A 20,515-nucleotide genomic window follows, 5' to 3' on the forward strand; every position below is an offset into this window, starting at 1 on the left:
CCATCTGTCCTATCATGCCTCCCAGCTGCATGAAGGGTTCACTGGAGCAGTGACCCCAATAGCAAACAAAGATAGTACACAACATGTTGACCGGATGGTCACGGAGACCCAGGAGTAGAGCGTACAGCTTTAACAACAGACCAAACAGCCTCTGAGACAAAAACACAAAGGTGGCTTGTGTTTTCACAAAAATGCTCAAGAAAAAGAACAGGCAACACGAAGGACTCTTCACTTACGAGAGCTATGGTGCCTTCATTAGAGAGCAGATAGCACAGGCTGGCGGCCTTCCGCACGAGCTGCTCCTGGCTGATCAAGTTAGGGGACGTTCCGGCAGACCCTCCAGAGCCCCTCTTGTGCAGAACCGCATAAAGGCTGCAAGCTAAGGAAAGAGATGCGTCAATGAAGCCAACAGCCTTACAGCTCCAAGAATTTCCATAAATCCCTTCAGGATCCAGGGCTCATGATTCCATGGGATCCCAACTCCATCAAACACATTCCTCAGGCACTTCCGACCCTCCTGCTCTCCTTCTCCTCTGCCCCCTCTTGATCGCAACTGAGCGCCCTACACTCATTTTACTGCTACGTGTAGTGCTGTCTCAGTCACGTTTCCAGCTCCTGAGAGCAAAACATGTTCCCTCTCCTCCTCAGTAATAAGTATACTATGCAAACAGTAATTCAGTAACTACTTGCTGATAAATGTAAGAATAAGCTATAGTGATAGAGATTCTATTTTTATTTGAAAACTGAAAATACAGCAACACATTCCCTTAAACAAGGGGCTACCATCCAAATCAACACCACTCTGTGCTTTAGGCCCTTTTGCTGCCCATGAGGGTACCCCGGGGCAGGTCATACCTATGATGGCCTCCATGATGAAGACATGGAGTACCCCGTTGCTGTAGAAGTTGAGTTCAAAGACTGACGGGACAGTTGTGCTAGGAGTAATAAAAAACTCATCATTCCTGCTGGTGTGAGTGATCGTGACACAATTTCCCAGCAGCTGGATGGCGTGCATAACTACGTCTTCGGAGTTTCCTGAGAACCCCAGGTCAAAATCTCGAGCCAGGACTTCCTCCTTCATCACAAAGAAGTCCTCCACCAATGTGGAGAGATCAATTCCCTAGAGAAACAGACAGAAATGGTCTCACGACAGTGGAAAACCTACGTCCCAAAAGGCCATGAGGCCATTCCGAGGAGTTTTCTCCTTGCCTTGGCTTTCCTGCAGCCTGCTGTTGGCACATACAGGAAAAGGGCCAGAATATCAGTGCACAGGTGGCCAGAAAACTGGTGAAGAGGCCGGTCCTCCAGCAAGCCAAGATATTCACATCCAGAGAACACTCTGGCCACCACACGTGATAGGAGCATATAAGGTGACAAAGGGAAGCAGCAGCCATCTAAAAGTAAGAAGTGCTTATTTCTTAGCAGTAATTTCCCTCATTTTAAATATTTATCTGACAACTACTTATTTGGTGCATATGTGTATACACACACACACACACAGGCACTACGTTTGGTGTTGAGAAATGACTGTGAATGGGACAGACACACTCTCCCGTCACAGGGCTTAGACAGACACATTAAGGGAAGATGGTCCTAAATACAAATCAAATAGCTTGGAAACCGTCAGCTGTCAGAACACTTACTGCACATCAACGCGATATGCCTCATTTACGTGAACTGTATTACTCAAGGCATGTCTTACTGCCACATATATCATGCAGTCTCTGAGGTTTCTTTTCACATGGACTTTCTCCATCAGAGTTGTAAGCTCCTGTGGGCAGGCTGCTTAGCTTATTTTACTGTGTATCTCACGAGCACAAGCCGGAACTGGGCCAGACCTATTAGCGAGCGAGTATCTGGACAGCTGCCCAAGCCTTCTCGTGCTTTCTCAACTCCAGTAACACTGCAGACATACCTGCCTGTGTCTGTAGAGGAGCAGGCAGGCCACGATGTGTGTTGACATAATGGCACAGGACTTGCTAGCAGCTGGAAGGCAAACACAAACCTTTAGGTTCCCTTCTCTTTTAATATAGCTGGAAGTTTCTAAAAGTACCTAAATCTTTTATTTATTTTCAAAGAGAGAGAGAGAGAGAAAGAGTATGAGCGAGCAGGGGAGGGGCAGAGAGAGAGAGGGAGAGAAGGAATCCCAAGCAGGCTCTGCACTGTCAGCATGGAGCCTGACACGGGGATCGATCCCACAAACCATGAGATCATAACCCGAGCTGTAATCAAGAGTCGGACACTTAACCAACTAAGCCACCCCGTTGCCCCTCAAAGTACCTAAACCTCGAACAGCAGTATTTAAAACTCTAAATACCTCCACATCTACCACATTTCCCAGAACTATGATTTACTGAAGGGAAATTACAACATTATACCATGTTCTGGGCCCACAGACTCTCACTAGAGATCACTATTATAACAGAAACTAGCCTAAGATGGCTCCACCTTCCAAACAGGCCAGTGGAACTTTGTTACTGAATGACTGAGAGAAACCTTTAGGGAAATACCAAGACCCAAATTATACGCCTGTTGTGGTGGTTCTATGGGGCATCGCACTTGTGTGTTTCTGGACTTGTTCCCAGCTGCAGCCCACGAGAACTGTGCCTCCTGCTCTCCTGGTGCAGGCAGATTCACCATCACAGTAAAAGAAAGGTGCAGTGGGAGAAGAGGGTAGTAGGCTTGAAGTCAGAAAATTTGGGCTCAAATCCTAATTCCTACACTAATTTCATAACTTGGGGGAAATCGCTTCCACCCCCATGCCACAGCTTCCGCACTGCTAAGATGAAATGTGCCGCGTGCACTGGACTGAGGGTGCATGATCAACCTTCCAGGTCAGAGGGAGGGAGGGAGAGGACACAAGTGTATCTGAGAGTTACTATGGCCCCTAACCCAGTACTCTGAGTTCGTAGAAAATTATAATCATATAAGTCAAATAAGTATCTATGGAATATTCCGAAATAAACACACCGCTTGTGAACATTCCGAGATAACGAATTCATGAATACGCCACTCACAGTGTTATCTCCAGTGTTTGAAAAACAACGTACCAAGTACCATATTTATTGCCATTAAAAAGAATATTTGTCAAGTTTTTTAAAAACATAAATATTTGTGTTACAACTGGAAAACAGCACTATATAAACCTGTAAAAAATAGTTTTAAAGACCAGATGGCAACATCCCTGGTTATCTGGGCAGTGGGTTTTATCTTTATCTCCCAACTTCCCAACATTATGGTCGTATTATTTTGAGCACACGGAACTTAAGCAGAAGAGAGACACAGACAGGAGCTTAAGAAAGGAGACTCCGCCCTCGCCCTTGTGTGAAGCAGGAGGGCAGGAGCGAGCGAGGCTGGGCGAGGAAGCCCCCACGGTGGCGCCACCAGGAGGGGCTGAGAGTCTGGCCTGACTCGAGGTGAGGCTCAGGGAAGGGCAGGGACAGCCCACCTGGGCTGTGCACTAAGGGACCACAGCACTGCGTGCCACAGGACGGTCAAGCAGATTCTACAACATGACACACGTCGCCACTTGGGGCTTAGAGGAGGCTGATTCTGTACCCCCACTCTCTCTACCCCGGCTCACTCCCACTTGAATTATTTGTGCACAACTATGCCACCAGGAGCAGCACAAGCTCGTATAGAACTGCTAATTATTCAGTTTGTATTCCCCACAGCGAAAACAAAGCTTTACACATACATAATGGCCCCTCGATATCTGCTGGGTGAAAATAAGCACGGGGTCAGCAGGCAAAGGGACACGCGACTCTAAAACTAGATGCCATACTGCTAGTTAGTTCAAACAAACAAGCTCGTGAGCAAAAGAGGCAACAGATCATCCTGACGGTACTATTTTTTAGAAAGCAGAAGACCTACCACATGAGCACCTAATTACCAGGCGCTGTGCGTGAGGTTTTCCTCGATTCATTCAGATGCCCACAGCATCCCCTTTCTAATAACTTGCCATCACCACCCCTGTAGCGGGTGATGCCACCAGAGGTACAGCCTGACTACAGCAGTCTCCAAAACCAGTGTGGTCTGCCCTGCATGTGCTGAGTCTGCGGGGCAGGATTAGAGAGTCTGGCGTTGGACTTACTGAAGAGAATGTGCTCGGCCAGATTGGCAATTAATCTTCTTCGGAAGGATTCACCTGTTGCATTTCTGGACTCGGTAACGGATGTGTCTGCACCTTCATCAGCGGCATCACTGGGTCTGAAAAGATTTTTTTTAATTAGACTCTACAACCACACTCTTTTATAAGCAAACTATCTAGAACTAAGGCGTAAATGTATCAGACACTTCCAACCACTACACAGTCTACATTTAAACCACTAACAGATTATTTCTGTGCATTGTCTTCCTCCATAATATACTTTATTGGGTTTAACACACTCTCCTGACCAAAAGACTTTTATTGAGTTAGGACTAGTCTATTGGTACATCACCCCCAAAACCCACTGGCTGGTCAAAAAAACTGCATAAAGCAAAATATCTCATTTTATTACTGTTATTTTTTTTTTTTGAGAGAGAGAAAGAGCACAAGTGGGGGAGGGGGAGGGAGAATTCCAAGCAGGCTCCGTACTGAGCACAGAGCCTCATGCGGGCTTCATCCCATGCTCATGTGAGATCATGACCTGAGCCAAAATCAAGAGTCAGACGCTTAACTGACTGGGCCACCCAGGTGCCCTGATACCTCATTTTATTTTTTATTTTTTTTTAATCTTTTAAAAATGTTTATTTATTTTGAGAGAGAGAGAGAGAGAGCGAGAGAGAGAGCGCGTGTACGCACAAGTGGGGGAGGTAGGGAGAGAGAGAGAATCTCAAGCAGGTTCCATGCTATCAGAGCAGATCCCAACGCAGGGCTCAATCTCACAGACCATGAGATCGTGACCCGAGCCGAAATCAAGAGTCTGCTGCTTAACCGACTAAGCCACCTAGGTGCCCCCCGATACCTCATTTTGAAACATTTCTAAAATTTCAACACTTGAACACATTAAGGGAAGGGCTTAATATTTAATTTCTCTAAGTTACAATTCAATTTGAGTTCCGGAAAACTGACATAGGAAAACTCTTTCATACTCTGCACTAACAATATACACAACCTAAGCTACTACCAAAAGGAATTCAGTTCCCACATTCAAAAGCATAAATCAAATAAGAACTCTTACCCGATTCATACACTCAAAAAGATTTTATAAGGCAAATAATCAGAAACCTCCAGACTAATATGAAAACCCATCACTTCACTATCCTTTATCAAACCAAAAGAAAAGTTCCTGAAAGTGAGGAAGTGAAAACGAGAACATGCACGTTCTTCAGAAAAGTAACCTATTTTTCTATGCCGTGGAGGGAACAGTAGATACTTGTTGGTTTCGTTAGTATACAACATTTCCACAAATCTTACCTTGGAGGAAGGATGGCTGGTAGCAATGCCTGCCCCAGGGAGAGTGGAGGAGATGCGGGTTTCTGACTCTGGCTTTCTAAATATTCCTGGAGCCGTGGGGGAATACAACACAATCACTAACTTTCATTGTCTTGCTTACATAAACATACATAAAATACAATTTGCTCTTCAAAAAGTAAAAAGGGAATAGTTTATAAAATGAGCCACGCTACAGGGCAGAAGTACCACACTCACGGACCTTCAGAAGCGCGGACTCACCCCAGAATGCTGGCAAGCGCAAAACCGAAAGACTGATGATAGAAAGGATGGGACAGTGATGCTTAAGCTCAATTATTTAAAAGTTAAAGGAATGAGAAAGAATGAAATATGGCCTTTTGTAGCAACGTGGATGGAACTGGAGAGTGTCATGCTAAGTGAAATAAGTCATACAGAGAAAGACAGATACCATATGTGTTCACTCTTATGTGGATCCTGAGAAACTTAACAGAAGACCATGGGGGAGGGGAAAGGAAAAAAAAAAAAAAAGAGAGGGAGAGAGCCAAACCATAAGAGACTCTTAAAAACTGAGAACAAACTGAGGGTTGATGGGGGGGTGGGGTGGGTGGTGGGCATTGAGGAGGGTACCTGTTGGGATGAGCACTGGGCGTTGTATGGAAACCAATTTGACAATAAATTTCATATTAAAAAAATAAAATAAAAATAAATAAAAGTTAAAGGAAAACTCATAACTTTTCTCACATCTACACGAAATTATTTGACATTCCCAATTATTACTATTAGTGATAATCAACACAACCATGCTTTTTAAAGGAAATCTGACAACCTGAGGGTTATGTAATAGTCAAAAGAACCTCCATCCAAAAGCATATCCTAACAATACAGGGAAGATGTGCAATGGTTTTGAAAAAGACAAAATGGTAAGAAATGGCAAGGCTCCTAGAAGGTGAAAGCGTGTAAGGCCAGGAAGCATCCAGCCCGGCAGTTAGAGTCTTTAAAGTAAAGGTATGAAAAAGGAAAAAGCAGGACTTCTGCTCCTTACCCCTGGGCTCCCAATTTCCATACTCATCCTTCTCCTTCTTTACCAACTTGAAAATCTTAGGAATTTAAAACTGCCAGGACCCCAGGGACCCACCAGCCCCAGGCTCCTCCATAAGAACAGCACTATCCCTTTGAATGTGCGGGTGCGAGATCCCACTCAGTAGAACAGAACATCATCCTGGACTGTCAACTGTACCCTACTTTAGGGGCTAGGTTTTGAAATTTTTCCATAAAGGCGATTTTAGAACATAATATAAAATAGCAACATATATTATGAAGCAACGTGCAAAATTCCCGCAAACTAAAAAAAATAATAAATACGGACCCCACTATTTCCCAAAGATAGACATTTAGTATCATGCCAACAGGCATACTTTGGTGAGATAATTTAGGAAATGCCATTCTTGACATAGTCCTCATTTTACAAGAGAAGAAACTGAGGTCACACATAGAGGAGGCAACAGAGGCAGGGGCAGAGGCCATATCTTCTGACTCGGAGCTACGCCAAGGCTTTAACAGAGCCCCATCCCAACACTCACCTTTAAGGAAAATGGTTGTGCAAAATCCACTCTGACACATCCGTAGTTTTTTCGTAACATTCTGATAACGCCTCTAGCTACGCTCCAAAGGCTCTCGTTCTTCTTAGGTTTTCCCTAAATTCCAATTTTCAAAAGAATAGTGTGGATAAGAGATAAAGCTAACAGGTATTCCGCTATACAAAAACTACCAGTTATTTTTATGGAAACTGGAGGTTTGTATTGAAAAGGACAACACTGACTAAGAGGGAAAGTACGTATTCATTGACTGAGACCTGTCAGAAAATGGTCAGCTCGCAAGATGCTACAAGATGTAATCCTTTCATTAGGGGAGGCAGTTTGGTCAACGAAAAACAGAACACTTAACGCTAATTCATTTAGTACACTGTTCACACCATTCACAAAAACACCACTACAAACTATGGTGCTGGCACAAAAATAAAAACATAGATCAATGGAACAGAGTACAAAGTCCAGAAATAAACCCAGAATTATATGGTCAATTAATCTTTGACAAAGGAGGAAAGAATATGCAATAGGAAAAAGACAGCCTCTTCAACAAACAGCGTTGGGAAAACTGGACAGCAGCAAGCAAAGAATGAAAAACGGACCACATTCTTTTCACCATACGCAAAAATAAACTCGAAATGGATTAAAGACCTAAATGTGAGACCTGAAACCATAAAAATCCCTGAAGAGAGCACTAGTAGTAATTTCTCTGACATCAGCCATAGCAACATTTTTCTAGATAGGTCTCCTGAGGCAAGGGCAAAAAAAGCAAAAATAAACTATTGGGACTACATCAAAATAAAAGGTTTTGCATAACAAAAGAAACATTTAACAAAACTAAAAGACGTCCTACTGAATGGGAGAAGATATTTGCAAACAAAATATGTGATAAAGGTTAGTGTTAAAATATACAAAGAAGTGATACAACTTAACACCAGAAAAAACAAATAATCCGATTAAAAAATGGGCAGAAGACATGAATAGAGAAGTCTCCAAAGAAGATTTACAGATGGCCAATACATGAAAAAATGCTGAACATCACTCATCATCAGGGAAATGCAAATCAAAACTACAATGAGATATCACCTCACATCTGTCAGAATGGCTAAAATCAAAAACATAAGAAATAACAAGTGTTGGCGAGGATGTGGAGAAAAAGAATCCCTCGTGCACTGCTGGTGGGAATGCAAACTGGTACAGCCACTGTGGCAAACGGTATGGAGGTTCCTCAAAAAGTCAAAAAGAGAACTACCCTATGATCCAGGAATCGCACTACTGGGTATCTACCCAAAAATCCAAAAAAAAAAAAAAAAAAGGCTTCAAAGGGATACACGCACCCCTATTTTATTGCAGTATTTACAACAGCCAAATTATGGAAGGAGCCCAAGTGTCCATCGACAGATGAATGGATACAGATGTGGTGCATACATACACAATGGAATATTACTCGGCCACAAAAAGTATGAAATCTTGCCATTTGCGGCGACAGAGAGAGAACTAGAGAGTATAATGCTAAGCAAAATAAACCCACTCAGAGAAACACAAATACCATATGATTTCACTTATATGTGGAATTCAAGAAACAAAACAAATAACAAAGGAAAAGAGAGAGAAACCAAGAAACAGACTCAAAACTATAGAGAACAAACAGATACCAGAGGGGGTAACCTGGTAACCTGGGGGTGTAGGAAATAGGTGAAGGGGGTGAAGACTGCACTTACAATGAGCACTGAGTAATGTAGAGAATTGTTGAGTCACTATCTTGTACACCTGAAACTAATATAACACTGTGTACTGGAACTAAAATTTAAAGCTTAAAAAAGAAAAAAAAAATACCACTGCAAATCAACGAAAGATAAAACTGGTGCAACAGGAAGGAGAACGGTTTGCAGTTCTGAGAAAAGTAAGATGTCAAAGAAACCACTTAATATGAAGTCTGATGATCACCAGCGTCCGAATATCTAACATTAGGCAACTGAATGCCAAATCCAGCCCCACGGTGGCCTTTAACCCTATTATTCATTTAGTAACATTTCCTGAACATTAATTTACATAAGGCACAATGACAGGCATATAAGGGACACAGGACTCTGATATGGCCTCATGAGACAGGGTGAGTAGTGCACACATTCAAGGCAGACAAATATACACAAGGAGGGGTCTCCTAAGAGAAACTCAGGTAACAGTTCAGCTCATCACTTCATTCGTAAAGCCTCTAATTATCTAGTGTCCTTCAGCTTCTGGCATGCTTCCACACTAAACAAGAGCAAAACAAAATCTGTCTGGAACTCTCACAATGCCGGGAGGAATGGGAAGTTGGTAAGAGCACTCTTGAAAACTCAGTATCTACTAAAGCTGAACATATGTATACTTTATGACCCAACCATTTCCACTCCTAGGTACATACCTAACAAAATGCATACCTGTGTTCATCGAGAGAAATATACAAGATTGACCACAGTCAAAAAACTAGAAACCAAACTGTTTTCAACTGAATAAACCATAGTACACGCATACACCGGAATACTACGTGACTAGGAGAATGAACACACTCTAACTATATGCAGCATGGATGAATCCCACCAACACCTACTTGAGCAAGGAAAACCAGAAGTAAGAAGACCACACACTACACAATTTCATTTAGGTAAGAGTCCAAAAATAGGCAAAACCAATCTATTCTGTAAGAAGTCAAGATCAACAGTTACCTTCCCTTGAGGGGACAGTGAAGAAAGGGGCACAAGGGGGGCTCCTAGGGGCCAATAATATTGTCCCTTGCTGTGCGTGATTCCTCGGGCATGTTCACTTTGGGATAGGATAATTCAAGCTACAGGCTTATGATCTGTGCATTCTTCTGCAACTTACTATACTCACTTCAATAAGAAGTTTACTAAGAAGTTACTGCCACCTACCAAGTTAATTTATTCTAAATTGCTTTATCAACATGATCTCAGCATTTCATCAGGCTGAACTTACAATTTATACACAAACTACAACCCCGGGGAAAACGACATATATATAACCCTCCAGGCAGAGATGGCAACATGGGGCCAAGTGTTCTCCCATTGCCCGATCCCGATCCCACGATCGAGGCCAGCACTGAAGAATCTAGCCACACCGCTCCCTCCGAGAGCAGGGAAGCGCCACATTAGCACTACCCATCAGGGGCGCACAAAAGATGAAAGCTACTCACCATGCCCATTCTATATGTATCCTGTTTTAAACAGTACCAGAAACCCTCCTAATTCCAAAAGCACTTCTCTAAAAGCAAAAGACTTGAAAGTGAAGAAGACTTTTGGGTGGGCAATCCTCTTACCAGTTGTTCGCCATTGTAGTGACCTTCAATAATGCGATCGTAGGAGATTCCAACAGGTATGATCAAGATGTCTGGGATGGTATTGGTAGACAGCGTATCAACCACAACTGACAAAAGTCCTGCCCGAGCACAGGAGGTTTTCCCACTCCTAGAGCGTGTGCCTTCCAGAAAAATCTCTAAGAATTGCTGCTGTCGAAGTAGTTCAACTATATGCTGGAACAGAAGGAGAATGTAAACATGAAATCAAGCCAGCTCCACTTAGAACAAGCTCAGCCAAGTTAAATCTTCCAACAAATGATAACCTAGAACTTCACTACTGACCAAGTGTTTTACTCACGTAAATAATAGCAAGCCAGCTCCTCCAAGCTCTATTTTGGTGATTACAAAAATAATCATCAAACCCATACCCAAACAATACCACTCAAATAATTACAGACAACATTCTTTTTTTTTTTTTTTTAAATCTCAATCAAGTCTCTTTTTCTTCTACTGTGGAATAACGACTATAACTGCTTTAAGGACACTGAGACAGCATACATACCCCGTGGAGCAAAGCTCTATAGAGAATATCCTTCCGCCCATCTGGCGTTTCATCTAGCCTTCGTCGGATGAAAAAGCCCCCAAGCTTATGGATCAAGGTACTAGATATTGAAGAATGCGTTAGTTATTTATATAGAAAAATATACGAATACTTAAATTCCAACTTACTTCAAAACATACACCATATGAATACAAACCACATGTCGTTTGAGCTGCTGACATTTTTCCACTTTCCATATTACTGATGTTTCAGTCGCTTACATCATTCATCAGCCTTCAGAACATCACTTTGTGTACTGAAGCCCTATTAATGTCTGTTCACAACCAAAAGAAGTCTGTACAATATCCCTGCAAAGGTGGTGTTACAGATTTTAAGAGGATTATGAAATACTGCTAAATTTTAAAATCCTGTCAAGGGTCTCAGGGCACCAACCATTAGACATCCTGAAATGTGCTTCTGGCACATGAACTACAAAATGAATATGAGGTTACAAAAGCTCCTATGGGGACATTTTTTCAAGAAAGTACTGCTTAGGGGCGCCTGGGTGGCTCGGTCGGTTGGGCATCCGACTTCGGCTCAGGTCATGATCTCACGGTCCGTGGGTTCGAGCCCCGCATCAGGCTCTGTGCTGACCGCTCAGAGCCTGGAGCCTGTTTCAGATTCTGTGTCTCCCTCTCTCTCTGCCCCTCCCCTGTTCATGCTCTGTCTCTCTCTGTCTCAAAAAAAAATAAATAAACGTTAAAAAAAAAAAATTTTTTTAAAGAAAGTACTGCTTAGGGAGTGTCTCTGTGAGCCCATGATAATTTTATAAAACCCAAACCAAGCATAACCAATTTTCCAAAACGTGAAACAAAAATGTGCTTCATGTACACTTACACAGGGATAAAGCGATTCTTTTCTCAATCCCTTGTTTCTTTCTACAACATTGTTGGATTTTTATATTACGATGAAATTTTATAATACGCAAGTCAACCTTTCCAAACGCAGAGCCTCTTCCTAATTCTTCTCTAATAGAGTGATATTAAAATAGCAATATCAACACATATTTCCAGTATCTTCTGTAGTCAGGATAAGGAGGCAACAGTAAGATGTCCCTAGAGCTAAATATCACTCTCTGAGAACAAGACTGCAGAGAAGTTCATAGCGAATGTGAGATGAGCCACCCACAGAACAACCCGCCCCAGAAAGTGACTTGTGAATGTATAGGTTGGCACGTAACAAAAGAAAGCTGCGAATCAACAGGTAAGGTCACTGACTGGCTGTCAAGTATGAAGGAATGACGAGCTAAGCAACGACTGGCATAGAGTTCATGAAAAGAAAAGTTGGATTACGCAAAATTATCAATTTTTAACATGCATTTCCATGGGATCCTTCCAGGAGCACTTCCAAGCTGAGAACCTGGAGGGAATGATTACAGGAGTTATTCTCATTGTAGGAAAGGCAAACTGTACAGGGCAGGGCCTCCCTAGAGCCCGAAGGGAACACTCCTCTTGGCTCTAAATCTATGCTTGCCAAAAACTTTCTGATGACACTCTTCCCCTCCAGTGGGCTTCATGCCCAGTGCGAAGCCCAACATGGGGCTTGAACTCACAACCCTAAGATCAAGACCTGAGCTGAGATCAAGAGTTGGATGCTTAACTGACTGAGCTGCCCAGACACCCCAACTTTCTGATGACTTTCTAATGCAACTTCCCAGGTTCCTCAATACTGGGAAGAGGTGCTCAGAAGAGTAAACAGATGTCCTAGTCCCTAGAGAAGCATGTCTGCCCCGTGCGGGTATATCACATTGTATTAGAGCTATTTGTCTACATTCCCCAGATTATGAGCAATTTGAAGGAAAGGACACAGCACTTCTTCACTCTTGTCTAAAGTATAGCTGGGTAAGAATCAGCTGACTGAATGAATGAATGGCTCCGCTCAACCATTCACATGAGGCTGGTTAGCCACAGAACTCTGAGCCAAGCAATTAGGAAGGAGCTCCTTGGACTGTGGGGCTGAGGAAAGGGAGATGACTGCCACTTTGTAAGACCCTGTGTGCACAACCCACAAGCCCACTTCCCTTCCTGTTACTGTAAGTCCATCCTCCTCATACTCCCTACTGCTTACTCAGAGCTGACCTCAGGGATGCTCTATGCTTTGAAATTTGAGCCTTCAATATCCCAAACCAACTAAACCTACTCCTTGTTCATTCCCCATTGGTGCTCAGCTCCACTATGTACCTAGTACCCTGGCGGTAAAGATCAAGGAGTGTCCCTCCCTCATCAACCCCTCTCCCACTCTGGACTAGCATTTGGTCTTATAAATTCACCTTACTAAATACTTTTCAAATCTATGTCCTCCTCACCAAGAGCACCACTACAAATTTTAATCCAAGCCTTCGTTATCTTTTGCCTGAACTCTTACAATACAGTCAGAATGGCTCTAACTCCCTCTAATCGAGAGTGACTTTTCAAAATGCAAATCTGACCACTTCTCAACTACAGGATACACTCTAAACTCTCGGCTTAAAAATTGTTCTGACCCAGCTCTCACTCCCTACGCGATGGCCACCTCTGGCCTCTGACCCTTCCCACCGTATCCTGCACTCTAACCCTAACCCTATTGAACTGTCTGCTGCTTCCTAACCGTACCACACACTTGAAACTTTCTGCATCTTCACATGCTATTTCCTCTGAACGGAACCCACCGCATCCTCCTGAAAATTTCTAAAATACACCTTTTGCGTCTTACTGAAATCATTACATGTTTCCAGTGTTACTAAATTATGAGGTCAAAGTTAACAGGTGTGGTTCTTCTCACCTACTTTGTACCAACACCACCGTCCACCCCCACCCCCATCTTCCCTACTGCCAACCCTGATACAGTAATTTGCTATGTGGTCTAATTGCCTTTCAGCCATTTGATAAATATTGCCCATGAAGTTGAGGTATTCACAGTTCACCAAGCATTCCATACAGAACACAGGAAGAACGGTGATAGTCTTAGAGCTTTTTTGTACTTTTCAACTTTTCCACAATAAATTTTTACAGTGAAAGTAAAGAAGCTCATGTCATCTTTACAGTAATGTGGTTCAAACCATAAAAGAAAAAAAAGAAAAATTTAAAATACAATCTTTTCCATACCTTACATTTCAAAACAAGCTGATCTTACCTGAAGATGGGAATGTTGAGATTGTTGCCGGAAGCGATGTATGGCGCCTTGATGTTATGGCAGAAGAGAATGAACGTGAGCAGCAGATAATCAATGTGTGATCTGTGAACTGGTAGAAACAGAAGTGGCAAATTCATCTAGTAAAAGAAAAAAATGCCAAAGTTCAAATTCAAACGCAAACTTGGATCACACTCCGCAACTTCCTATTTGGTCAGAGTCACTCAAACACAGGCTAATCAACGACTCGTTCTTGAAAAACATTTTCCAGTAACATGAACGTCTTGCATTGTAATACTTCCGCGGCTGAAAACCACCAGAGCCACAATAAAAAGGAGCTGGGGAAGGAGAAGCACAATGGAGAGTTCAAGTGGACTCTGTCTTCTGAGAGGCAGCCCTGATTATGTTTAAAAAAAAAAGAAAAAAGAAAAAAGAAAAAAGAAAAAAGGCAAAGGGTCGAGAGGCAAGCCTGGTTTGGCTTGAAATCACAGGCGATCATTTACCAGCCATGACTGGGAAATCTTAATCTGTCTGTGCTTTATATTTCCTCATTTATAAATAGGGATTATTCCACCTGCTCTCAGAGTTGTTGCAAAGCAACCCACCAAAGGAGTCCTGCACAGCTGCCAGGTCCCCCTTCACCCACCTCTCAGCCGCTCGCCAAATGCTACTGTGGTACATCTCTCAAGGGGGGCATCTGCTGAATGGGCGGGATGCACACAGCACACAAAAGAACATTTCCATACAGAAGAGCTCTAACATCATCCACAAACATGGGGAAAACGCAATGACAGATCACAGAAACTCTTGCCTCAGTTGCAGCTTTAACCATCTCAAGTTGGCCTTTGTGAATTTGAATATTCCAAAAGAAGCTGTTGAACAGTTTGAGCAACACCCATCCCGTCAGTCTAAGGGCGGAGGGGGGGAGAAGAAAAGGAATTTAAATGCATAAACATACATTTATATAGACGTTGACTTTTACCTATTCAAGTTTCTGAACCTACAACCTAAAAGTGCTTTCAAGTGACTTAGTGTCTGTATCTGCATCTGAACTTTTACATATAGACTCATAGATACATATTACTTATTACAGACTAAAATCTTCCATTTTTATTTATTACAGACTAAAATCTTCATTTCACTCAAACAGCAGACTTTACACATCAGAAACAAATGATCAGATGAACATTTAGGTGAGCAGAATGCCATATAAAACCACTCCCTTTAAGATATGGGTGTGTGAACCCTGGCTCACAAGTCTAGAGAGAGGTCAGCAGTAATTCAGTGGCTGTTATTAGTTAACAAAGATTAAGGAACCTTAAAATCTACGACAGTGCTACTTCCCACATAATTTGAATACATATATAAAAATAAAAAGGAGTTAGTTTTCCCATCAGATTATGTCCAATTTCTTTTGGACCAAAACCACTGTGCTAGGAAAGCCCAATGGTTCAGTCCCTGTTTGCTCAAAACAGCTCTCATTGAAAGCTTTTTGCTTTGCCTTTTAATACCTGATCATCGTTGGTGAGACAGTGGCAACCATTTCTTGAAGGATCCTTTTGGCTTTCTTTTTCACTTTATTGATGGCTTTTGACTGCTGCTGGGCAGAACCATCAGGATTTAATTCAGCAGCCACTTCTGCAATTGCCTCCTGTACTCTGAATTGAAAGCAGAAAGACAATGTAACTGTTTCTATGTGACATCCTGCATTCAGTATTTTCTAAATCATAGATATAAATCACAAAACAAAACTTATCTTCTCTTTAATATGTGATTAACACAATAAGCTCAAGTTAGATGTGTTTTGTTTGGCTGCCTACTGAATATTAGGGATATTATATTCCTGAATCGATGAATCCCTGAGGAATCTGGAAGGCAGATTTAAGAATTTAACTCAAATTCAATGGGTTAACAATGACATCAATTGAAACGTTCCAGATATGCTGTGAGGGACACAAAGTTGCACTCTAGCAGAGGGGAGAGAAAGAAAGGTTATCCCTTTAGGCATATACTTCAGAGGTATCCAAAGCTCACTGCCAAAGTAACATGAGATTTTTCTTTTGAAGATCTAATTTATTACTCATTTATACTGTGACTTTATTAGAACTATATGTAAAACTCTCTAGGAGGGATCAAAGAGGGGCATAGATATTTACAAGTGTTTTCCATTTTAAACCAGTAACGTAAGAAAGGCGCGGCTCAAGATTAAAACAACACACAACAATAAACAGTGAAGTTAAGAGAGAAGATTTAATCCAGTTTGGTAAAACTTCCACGTGACTCGGGGAAGAACATACGAGATTAAACTTCCTTAAATCACTTTTAATATTCTAGTTACTAGTCAAAACACCTGGGTGGGATAAAACATACTTGGAGGTTTTTACCTAGAAAATAGAATATATAATAACCCAAAGAAGTTTCAAATAATTCCTTTTTCTCCCACTGTTGCTACTGATTTTAGACCAGCACGGAGCAAAGCTCCACACAGCCCCATAACTCATCAATACCAAAAGACCAATTCCACAGGACACTGAGGCCTTTAATACCTTTATTTCAATCTGGCCAGGAATGTTTTTACAAGTAATTGACAAGATAATTAAATCTCCATTATCAACTATTTACTCATTCATTCAATAAATACTTACTGAGTACCTGCCATGTGCCACCACTGTTCAGGTCTTCATAGCCACACTACAGGATCTGCATTTCTTTTATTTTTTTAAAATTTTTGTAATGTTTATTTATTTTTGAGACAGGGAGAGACAGAGCATGAAGGGGGGAGGGTCAGAGAGAGGGGGAAACAGAATCTGAAGCAGGCTCCAGGCTCTGAGCTCTCAGCACAGAGCCTGACGCGGGGCTCGAACTCACAAACTGTGAGATCATGACCTGAGCCGAAGTCAGACGCCTAACCAACTGAGCCACCCAGGCGCCCCCAGATCTACATTTCTAAGCAGTCTTTTCAAACCACTGTAGTCTCTGGCCCCCCAAATCAAGGTAGATGTCCACCACACGCCACACCAATGAGGCAGAGTAGAGACTGATCTTCATGCAAACTCCTATATTCTAATGCCTAAACTTGAGAATGACTTATTTCCCTGTTCGATCTTATTTCAAGCCAGTCTCTGCTATTTTCTAAGCAAGTTCCTCTGAGAGCAAGGACAGAACCTTATTCTCTTAAAATTTCTAGTAACGATTTTCTAGTACAAGAATTTGTGCCTACATACTCAAAAATTATTTGACAGAAATATCAAACATGCTTCTCTTTTGGTTATAAAATAGGAAACACAAGGGGCACCTGGGTGGCTCAGTCGGTTAAGCACCTGACTTCGGCTCAGGTCATGGTCTCATGGTTCATGAGTTCGAGCCCGGCATCGGGCTCTGTGCAGACAGCTCTGAGCCTGGAGCCTGCTTCCGATTCTGGGTCTCCGTCTCTCTCTGCCCCACCCCCACTTGCACTCTGTGTCTCTCTCAAAAATAAATAAACATTAAAAAAAATGTTTATGAAGTAGCAAGTTCAAAAAACAAATAACAAATAAAACAGGAAAACACACGGTCCCAAACATTTATATTACAGAAAACAGAGAACTGGAAATATGTGCACCTCTGAATTCCAACTCTCCTTTCATATATTAGGAAGCCATTCATTCAATCGTTAATGCATAAAACAAGACTGCTATTCCCACATGGCACTGCTCACCAAAACCATCTGTTCTCCTGCCTTTCCTTGCTTTCCTTTGGAGTTTAATATCTGACATTTGGAAATGGAAACCCCTCTTGAGACAGAGTCCCAGAGTCCCAAGTTTAATAAAGGCAATACTGCCCTGCCCCACCCCCCTTCCCTGTCTCTTCCTTTTACAACAGCATCCCCACCCTTACCTACTGCTGTTCAGGACATTTTCCGTCACGTTGGTGGCAAACATGCCTGTATGGACATCTCGCTCTTGAACAAAAAGCACATAAGAAAGACGTCTTGCAAGCCATCCTCGATGCCTGCAACGTGAAAGGGGAAAAAAAAAAAGACTTAGGAACACCTAAAATGAACTGCTTAAATTATACAGCTGTTTCCCTGATGTAGAAACAACGCCTCATTTCATCTATTCCTGCTATCTGGTGTTATCCTATAGCAAATTCTCCTTGGCAGTTCAAGATGATCTGTGGCAATTTCACTCACAATTTCTTTCATGTACTCTCAACTAAAATTTAAACTTGGAATTTGAGTACTAAAATGCCTGAATAGTGTACTCTGCAAATAATAAACCAAATACCAAAAGAAAAATGCCTTATTTCATTACTACATTTTTTAAAAGTAAGTTCAATGCTGTATATATAAGCAATATAGCTTATGGCTGTGGGCTATAAAGAGATAATTTGGAAGTCTTTTCCTACCATAAAGGGCTTTTTTGTTATTATAGTAATTCTTCTAAGATAATCGCTAACTCCCAAAATGAGTGGACAAGGCTAGTCAAGGGAAGTCAAGGATAACTAAAGTATGGCCTGAACACCTATATACAGGGCTCATGAGGCCAGAAGTTCTTTCCCTTTTTCTTCCCCCACATTTGACATTTCTAAGAGATAGGACATATTCACACCAATGTTGGTGGCTATGTGTTATTTATATGGGAGCTTGGGGACAGAGAACTCAGAAAAAGGTTAGAACCTTCATATGCAATATTTTGAAACCATGTGTAATGATTGTGTAATGCCTCATTATCATTTCCCCCTTAAGGACATTCAAATGGCCAGATTTCAAATATAAATTCATGAACTCTGAAAAGCCTTCAGTTGAAGAAATTTGAGGAAGAACTGTGGAATCACTCGTTCCTTCATCTTTTTTGCTGACATTCTCTTTTTCTTCCTCCTTTCCTAGTTGTCTGCAAATTTGGTCCAATAGGGTAAATATTTAATTCTAAATTCTTCCTCGAGTGAATACTTTCAGAACTGTTATTAGAATGTACAGTCTCAGGGGTGCCTTGGTGGCTCTGTCGGTTGAGCATCCGACTTCGGCTCAGGTCATGATCTCAGGTCTGTGGGTTTGAGCCCTGCTTCAGGCTCTGTGTTGACAGCTCAGAGCCTGGAGCCAGTTTCAGATTCTGTGTCTCCCTCTCTCTCTGACCCTCCCCCGTTCATGTTCTGTCTCTCTCTGTCTCAAAAAATAAATAAACGTTAAAAAAAAATTAAAAAAAAAAAAAAAAAGAATGCACAAAGTCCCAGTTCTTGATGAAATCCTTTTGTAATGGACTGAAAGCTCTGTGTGTGTGTGTGTGTATAAAAATGTCTACCCTTCACTTCATGTAACACACAGAGCAGCCAAACAGCCAGCTCAACCACACAGGCAGTTTATTACACCAAACGGTTTCATATCACCGAGTCATTATCACATTGAATGGTTTCATATCACTGAGTCAATATGGCATATGCTTTTTTTTTTCTTAACTGCCTCCAACTGAGGACAACAAATGAACCCTCTGACTTTATACATAAAATGTCTACTTACATAAACAAGAAGAGGCTCTCTATGAGATCCCTTTTCTTAGGATCTTAATCAAGTCAAAAAGGGGGAAAAAAAAAAAAATCAGTGGCCCAGAATTTCTCCTCTCTCCTTTAAATGTAAGATAGAGACAGAAGGGTAGCATGGGAATGGGAAAAAATATGTCCCTTGATTTTAGTTCTATTAAAAAAAAAAAGGCATTTAACATATATGCAAGTATTGTCATTCTCAATTATGATCTCATCACCAAAATATGATTAGTAATTCCAGAAAGCCTTCAAATTTAAGTATTTGACTTCTTAGATAAATTTTCACAGAATTTAAAGCATTTCTCATCACCTGAGCCTACTACTGACCTATCCCAGGCATTTACTCTTAGAATTATAAGGACTGGTAGCATTTTTGGCTGCCATTCTCTCCCGCCTCACAGACTTTCACACAATCTTCCCTCCCCCCTCCCTTATCCCCTAGCCTAGATTCATTAAAACAAAGCCTCTTTTCTCTCACTCAGATGCCCAACAGCCCATCCCCATGTGTCTGAAGTCTGGAAGAATTCTAAAAAAAGTCTTAAGCTAATAATAAATGAAAGAGCATTTGCTCAATATAGGAAAATATCTTCTAAAACTCCATAGATCAGGCTGATTTCAATTTTTAAGTATAAAATAATAATTTGTAAGCCATTCAACCCTACCCTTTCCTCAGATAAATCTTTACCATGTTTTGTCACACTTCAGATATAAAATCAGTATACAGGGGCCCCTGGGTGGCTCGGTTGGTTGAGCATCCAACTCTTGATTTCAGCTTAGGTCATGGTCTCACGGTCCATGGGATCAAGCCCCTCGTCAGGCTTTGCCCTGGCAGCACACAGCCTGCTTGGGATTCTCTCTCCCTCTCTCTGCCCCTCCCCCACTCACTCTCTCTCAAAATAAATGAATAAGCTTTAAAAATATATATATACTGGGATGCCTGGGTGGCTTAGTTAAGCGTTCGACTTCAGCTCAGGTCATGATCTCATAGTTCATGAGTTCAAGCCCCATGT

At 41.8% G+C, this 20,515-nt stretch overlaps 1 protein-coding gene across 4 annotated transcripts in view; it reads right to left on the reverse strand.

The window, feature by feature from the left end:
• Nucleotides 1-20,515, reverse strand: part of GPAM (glycerol-3-phosphate acyltransferase, mitochondrial) — a 62,993-nt gene that overhangs the window by 9,396 nt on the left and 33,082 nt on the right. For all 4 annotated transcript variants that reach the window (XM_049645755.1, XM_049645753.1, XM_049645754.1 and 1 more), the window contains exons 5-16: nt 17,865-17,978; nt 15,500-15,646; nt 14,800-14,896; nt 13,992-14,128; nt 10,842-10,941; nt 10,301-10,513; nt 6,979-7,092; nt 5,402-5,487; nt 4,094-4,209; nt 1,916-1,986; nt 856-1,120; nt 237-379 (exon numbers count right to left, since the gene is read on the reverse strand). In XM_049645755.1, the coding sequence (XP_049501712.1) occupies nt 237-379; nt 856-1,120; nt 1,916-1,986; nt 4,094-4,209; nt 5,402-5,487; nt 6,979-7,092; nt 10,301-10,513; nt 10,842-10,941; nt 13,992-14,128; nt 14,800-14,896; nt 15,500-15,646; nt 17,865-17,978 (1,603 nt within the window). The remainder of the gene's footprint in view (nt 1-236; nt 380-855; nt 1,121-1,915; nt 1,987-4,093; nt 4,210-5,401; nt 5,488-6,978; nt 7,093-10,300; nt 10,514-10,841; nt 10,942-13,991; nt 14,129-14,799; nt 14,897-15,499; nt 15,647-17,864; nt 17,979-20,515) is intronic.

This window comes from Panthera uncia, chromosome D2 (assembly GCF_023721935.1).
Source record: "Panthera uncia isolate 11264 chromosome D2, Puncia_PCG_1.0, whole genome shotgun sequence".
NCBI classification, from domain to species: Eukaryota; Metazoa; Chordata; class Mammalia; order Carnivora; family Felidae; genus Panthera; species Panthera uncia.